The sequence below is a fragment of the Cupressus sempervirens genome, chromosome 5 (genome assembly GCF_028749045.1).
Source record: "Cupressus sempervirens isolate cs-2001-9-10 chromosome 5, ASM2874904v1, whole genome shotgun sequence".
In the NCBI taxonomy this organism is placed as follows: domain Eukaryota; kingdom Viridiplantae; phylum Streptophyta; class Pinopsida; order Cupressales; family Cupressaceae; genus Cupressus; species Cupressus sempervirens.
In genome coordinates, this window is record NC_143122.1 from 833,068,745 (window position 1) to 833,075,447 (window position 6,703).

General features: G+C 32.5%; 1 protein-coding gene across 1 annotated transcript; it reads left to right on the top strand.

Moving 5' to 3' along the window:
• The first annotated feature begins 1,016 nt into the window (after positions 1-1,016).
• LOC149558468 (protein RKD1-like) lies at positions 1,017-1,972 on the top strand. The gene is made up of 3 exons (XM_089830858.1): positions 1,017-1,102; positions 1,202-1,688; positions 1,754-1,972. Exons 1-3 carry the CDS (start codon positions 1,017-1,019, stop codon positions 1,970-1,972), a joined length of 792 nt encoding a protein of 263 aa, XP_089686984.1.
• The last annotated feature ends 4,731 nt before the right edge of the window (positions 1,973-6,703 follow it).

The following is a 6,703-nucleotide window of genomic DNA, read 5'->3' on the forward strand; positions in this document are numbered from 1 at the left end:
ACAATATCCTTCTTCTCCCCAACAATAAGGATACATGTGTTTAAGCTAACTGAAATATTAATACTAATTTGAAGTCTTTTTAAAGTAAAAAAAATTCTACATCCAAGACTCTCTACACTACATACACCACTAGGGAATGGCCAATAAAAAAATTACTGTTTTTTCCCCTTCCCAAAACCCCATCTTGATAGGACATTTATCTCTTCATACAATAAACTTCCTTAATGTAACTATTCTCAGTAAATAATAATGATGACTATATTTAATAGTTAGAAAAATATTAACTCTAATTTTATACTTATGACAATCACAAATAAATAACGAATAATATTAATATGAAAATGAGTCAGATTAAATACAACCTTGTAGAACACCATTTAGTAATGAAATATATGTTATGGGTATTTTGATGATGTGGAATTCAATTTGTATAGAACAAACGCAATAATACCTAAGAGAGATTTTTCATTTACTAAAGAAAACAATTGTTTTTGAAAAGTATCCAAGTCTTGCGTTGTTAAACGTATCTAAGCCTTGCGTTATATTAAGCATATGGATCAACTTATTTATTTTTTAAATTCTAGTCCATCTGAAAATGTTTCTCAAAGGAATGTGACAACACATTGTTTCTTTATTGGCAACGTCTTCATTTTCATTTTTTTCGGAGTGAAAGGCGTTTCATTTTACCTTTCAGTCAGGTAAACCATTCGTCGCCCCACGTCCCGAAACATATTTTCACCTCGGATACTGTATCTTCGTTTCTGTTTAAAAGGCTCCACATATCTTCTCACGAGCTGAATAATCTTCTAGCCCTAAAACCCCTATATTTTCTGATCGCCTTTTCATTTACCTTCAATAGATAGATCCAGAAGCTGCAGAAATATTGGTTTCGGTAATCTTGGTCTTACAAGTTTCGAGTTAGGAAAAAATCCTCCGTAGTCTGCCGATTTCCTTCCGGTGAGTTAATTTCAACAGCGATTATAATGGAGAATACCAAAAGCATTTCTCATACAAACATGGTCGATCTGGATTTCTGGCAGAGCATTTTGGAGTGCTGCAGCGATTCCCAATCTGTAATTTCTCCCCTCGAGCCCGACGCCAGGTTGGTTTTACTATCATCAATATCATCATTTCACATCGGATCAGATTGTCGACTTCAATCAAAAATTTCCTTAACAAAACACATCTCTTGATTTTGCAGGAACTCGGATATCTTTGATATTGCCCCATTCTCAGGAGAGATTGACATTGTGGATAAAGAGTATGGAGCAGGATGGGAAATCTCTAATTGGAGTACCGAATTGGAATCCTCCATTCCTGCCATTCCATTGCCAATTGAAATACCCGATGGCAATCAACTTTTTCCTTCCGCTAATTCATCAGACACATGGCCGAATAACAATCCAATCGATTCATCGGCTTCAATGTGTGCTGCGGATGAAAGAGACAATGAAACTAAAGGAAAGAAACACCGTATCTCTCATCAAAGATGTTCATCATCGATGAATAGAATAACAGACATTACCATGAATGAACTGTCACGTTATTTTAACATGCCGATTGCTCAAGCTGCCAAAGAGCTGAACGTTGGACTCACTGTTCTCAAGAAAAAGTGTAGAGAATTTGGGATCCCACGATGGCCGCACAGAAAGATGAAGAGTTTGGAATGCCTTATAAACAATATCCAGGTGCGTCTGTTTGTGTTTCAGGTCTTGACTATGTGAAATGCTAACATAGAAATGATGAATTGCAGGAACTGACCGGTAAAAACAATGGGGGCCTGACAAATAATCAGTTGAGAGACACTGTGCAAATTCTGCAGGAGCAGAGGAGGTTGATGGACGAAATGCCCGGCACAGAAATTCCAGAGAGAACGAAACGTCTGCGTCAAGCATGTTTCAAAGCCAGTTATAAGAAACGCAGGCGCATGGCGATTGAGGCACCTACCCACCATGATCCCCCCGGTCTTTAGCCCTTTTCACTCTAAAACCTTAAGGACATAAGACTTTTTTAATTTTATTTTACAAAAACACTGTGCTAAGAAGAATAAGAGAGAGATAAAATAGACGATTCGTTATTCGATCTCTAGAGATTCAGACTTTTAAAAGAAGGTATACAATAACAAGAGCAAAACAGAGGAAAAGAAAACAAATATTAAGTTTGTAATAGAATTCATTTGTCCAATATAATGGCATTTGTGTAGCATCAGTTTCAAAATTTATCAAATTTCGACGTGTTGTAATCAAAACAATGGTGGACGGGACGGACTATCTTTGAGACAAAATGTATCTTTGACAAAAATTGAATAAAAGTTATGAATAAATTATAATCAAGGTCAAATAAATTATCATATAGTTTAATATTGTATATTTCACAATATAGGTGTAATGTTTTATAAGTTAAATCTGAACTTCAGAATAATGTTAAAAAATTAAAAGAATGATATAAGATGAAAACAAATAACCTAACAAAACAGTAAACATCGATTATAAAAGAAAAGACAAAACATTTAGAAACTGTTTTTTCAATGTGTTGTTTAAAATTTGACAGCATTTGTCTTTCACTTTCTATAACAATACAGATTCGTCTGTAACTTATCTCCAACCTGATGGCACTGACAATATTAAGGTACGAATTTGCTTGCGTTTTATTTCAAAGTTTCTTTCGATTTGCACAAATAGAGTAAGATTTTCTAGCTCTGTCGGCATTTTAGATTTTCGAATCCAGACAATTTAGAGCCAAGCTCAAGACAACCAGTTAACAACATATCTTGATTACCAGCAAATAACACATCTCCCGATTTCTAGGAATGACAACACTTTTTAATGTATTGATCTGTAAGGTTCGTTATTATTATTACTTAGTATTACTATGAACGATCATTCTTAAACATCGCACATTAAGGAAGAATTAAGTTTGGAAAAATAAGTCAAGTTTGACTATTTAACACTTTTAGTATAAGAATAATCCTTAGTGTATGATGTATAAGCTGTCCACATTTGAACTATTTGTTACAGTCTCTTGTCTTTCTAATTTAATATTATATAGTTTTTTCCTTTACCATTTCTTTATTCATTCAAAATTTTGACTTCACAATGGTAATTGAGTATGTGTATGATCAAATAAAAAAATATTATTTACTATAGAACAATAAATTATGTACATTTTGACATTATAATATAATTTATAGTTCAAATCATTGGAAAAAACAAAAAATATAGATATTTGGATAGAATCAAAATGTATTCATTTAAAAAGATCACTTGTGTAGCAACTACAATTAAGGTGAAAAAAATGTGGAAAGATAATATTTCAAAACAAATAGCCTTGATCAAAGCTTGTGGCAAGGAAAATATATTTAGATATGTATAAGGGTTTTTACTTTTTAAGAATTTGGAAATAGAATCTAATAGATTTTTATGATTATCTTACTAATGCATTAATGTTATTTAATCTTGAATTGAAGAATAGAGATGTCATAAATTTGGCTTGTGAAAAGAGATTCATAAAAAAAAATGTTGATGTTGCTAATGGAAGTGTTAGTATATATCTCATTGGCTTAGTAAGGGAACTACTTTCTATATAGTCCACTTAGTTATATCCTTTTAAAGAAAGTACTGAATTAAATGCCATCACCTTTAGCAATTCCTTGAAAAAGTGAGCAAAAGATAAAAAATATCTTAGAACAATACTAACAAGAGCTGCAATGAAGCCAAGTTCCTGCAAAGGATGAAGAAGAACTATTTTAGTTCTAGTTAATATTTTTTGAAAAGATAAATAAAAAAAGGAAATAAATCAAATGCAATACAGAGTATTCAATACAAAGTGTAGTTAGATTCGGAAGGTCCATAAATTATAATAAACTAATATGAAGCATCAGAGCCCCTAAATAAATGGGAAGTTTGGTGGTAATGAGTAGCACTCCAAAGAATTGATGAAAGGATCAAGGCAGTCATTAGAGTTTCTTGAAAATGTCAGGGTTATCCAAAGTAGAACATCACCTCCATTGTGAAAAGAATCTCTTTCAGAGCAATCAATTGTCAAATTGATTTTCCCAACCTTCATAGTCATTGATTAAGAGATGCTCTACCCATTAATCTCTAGAAAATATAGAAAAAGTAAAGGGTTGGTTATGTCTTGGAAACTCCAAATCATGCAACAAAACATTTTGTGTATCTTGTGCATCAGAGAAAATCAGTGGTGTGAAACCTAAAGAAAAAAATAAAAAGGATGGTTCATTGAAATGGGCCAATGAGAATTTACATTGGCATGGTGGCTTGCAAAAAAAACCCAAAAACATTCTTCGTTTAGCTTGAGGATACATTTAATAGAAGTATAATTTGGCTCTTTACTCATTAGATACATTAACAATATTGAAATGTTAAATCAATTAACTATGTTTCAATTGAGGCATGGTATCGCAGTACAATCATTTCATTAGTAAAATCATGTCACAGTATGTATTACAATATAGTCATTTCATTAGTGAAATCAATTTTAATTATTAAATTATGTTTAGGATTCTAAGCTTTGGAATCAATCCATATCCATATATTTTTGGAACAGCTTGATTTGAAGAAGTCTTCAAAATAGGTATATGAATCATATCTTCTTCAAATTTAAATTTATAAATGAAGATAACTCATTACGATCTTACAAGTTCCTAATTAGAGATTGTTAATATTAAAAAGTCATATTTTGGCATGGACTGAATTTGAGACTTTTAGGCTATTAAACTCATGTGAGCGATGGAATCAATGCTAAGAAAAATTTATATTATAGATTTTCTATCTAATTAAACATATTTTAGAAATATAAGATTAACTAAAACAATAAGATAATCATAGCAGAATGAAAAAAGTAAATAAAAGAGTTACTTAGAGTTTAAAAAATAATCATAACCTAAACAATAATATTTAGGAAAAACACTCAAATAAGTCCAATCAACGCAGGGCTGAAATGGATAGAGACAAACTCAAAGAAACACAGATAAATAAATATATCTAGTTGAGATTATTCCTATGAGTTGGCTGAAGATATAAATAAATATGCTTGACTAACCATGTTTTTGTTGCTCAATTTTCAAATGATAAAAAGTCTCCATATTGTGGTCACTGGGAAGCCATGATATATTTCAATGGATGGAAAACTAGTGTCTTCACGATTCCGAATCTTCAATCAGAGACCAACAAACACAGTCTAAAGATATTGAGCACATAATTTTGAATGTTTAGCTCCTCAGTCTGATCATATTACAAGCACCTATAAGCAACCCGTTTGTTTTATTCCTACTCATATTTTGGCAGACTAAACATTCAGAAAGAATCATCACATTAGTGACAAAATTGGTCTGGAAAAAGAAGATAGAGAAGCTTAACAACTCTGAAATGGTTGGGGAAGAAAAAGGCGATTAGCATGAAGCTAAAATGCAAGTTCAAGCTCCATGCTTGATTCAATTCAAGAGGGGTATAGAGAGCAGAATGAGCCTTGGGCCCTATCTCTTCAAGTTGTCTGATGACCACCTTCATATCTGGTCTAACAAAGGGAGGAGGAGCACAACAACCCATTGCAAGCTGAAGTGCCTCAAGGAGCCCATCATCCAGTGGATTTCTCAATGCCCTCAAAATCTCAACATCAAATAGCTCCATTGTACTCTTCTCCAACACAACGTTCTTCACAATGGATGGAAAATCCACAATCTCAGCACAACTCTCATCCCTACCTGGCCTTTTATCATTACCAATCAGTATTTTAGAAGTAGACTGCCAAAGTTATACATTCTTGGCCTTTAGGTTTTCATGAATAATCGGGTTTTTCAAGTCCAGTGTGTAAGTGTGCAAGCTCTTTTGTTGCTTCAAGAACAAATCAACGATTCTCCATCCATACTGGTCACTGGCAAAGAAGCCTTAAAAATATTGATAAAATAGGAAAGACCACTTGAAACTTTTTATATGTCTTTTCTTGTCGTCCAACAGAGAGGCGTAAATGCTAAAGATAGAAAAATTAAACCTGATAACAACCACACGATTTTACAGAAAAATCATAAATTGTTACATGTAAACACATACTTCAGCGGTCTTCCAAAGAATGTGAAAATGAACATTGAACAAACGTTTTTAACCCTATACTACACATGGCTTATATGTATGTGAAAATAACATGCAACTATGCCAAGTTTTATGTCATATGTAGAAATGGGAACCTCATGACAAACACTGTCTCTAAGAATGATAAGTCCAACACATTGGTAGTCGCTCCCCATGCCAAAACGTGCAAGCTATGATGACCACCTTAAAATAGTAAAACAAACACTGTCATTTTGATTTTTGTGTCTTCTCTTGCATTGAAACATGCAAAAACATTAATCTAGCCATAAGAAATGTGCCAAAAAGAATATTGAATAGTTTTTTCATAACAGTCGATCATCTTTGTCTATTTTAAAAGGAAAAAATTAAAGGTTGCAAGTGCAAAAGGACAATGCAATAATTTGATTGGTAGTGGAGTAGAAGATCAATTGCAAGTTCATAAAGATAGAGGAAAAGGTAGAGGTCAATAGAAAAATAGAGAATGAGATAGTTCACATAGAAAAACTTATTCTCAATATCCAAATAAATATGATAGGTGATATTAAAGTACTATAAGTTCTTAATTCTTTGAAAAAATTCTATAGTTTTTCTCCTATAATCCTAGCAACCATGATCAA

Bases quoted from the DNA above. Each gene is read 5' to 3' on its own strand.
- LOC149558468 (XM_089830858.1), top strand. From the start codon at position 1,017: ATGGTCGATCTGGATTTCTGGCAGAGCATTTTGGAGTGCTGCAGCGAT. The intron at 1,103-1,201 runs GTTGGTTTTACT...TTGATTTTGCAG, and splicing joins CCCCTCGAGCCCGACGCCAG to GAACTCGGATATCTTTGATA. The intron at 1,689-1,753 runs GTGCGTCTGTTT...GATGAATTGCAG, and splicing joins GCCTTATAAACAATATCCAG to GAACTGACCGGTAAAAACAA.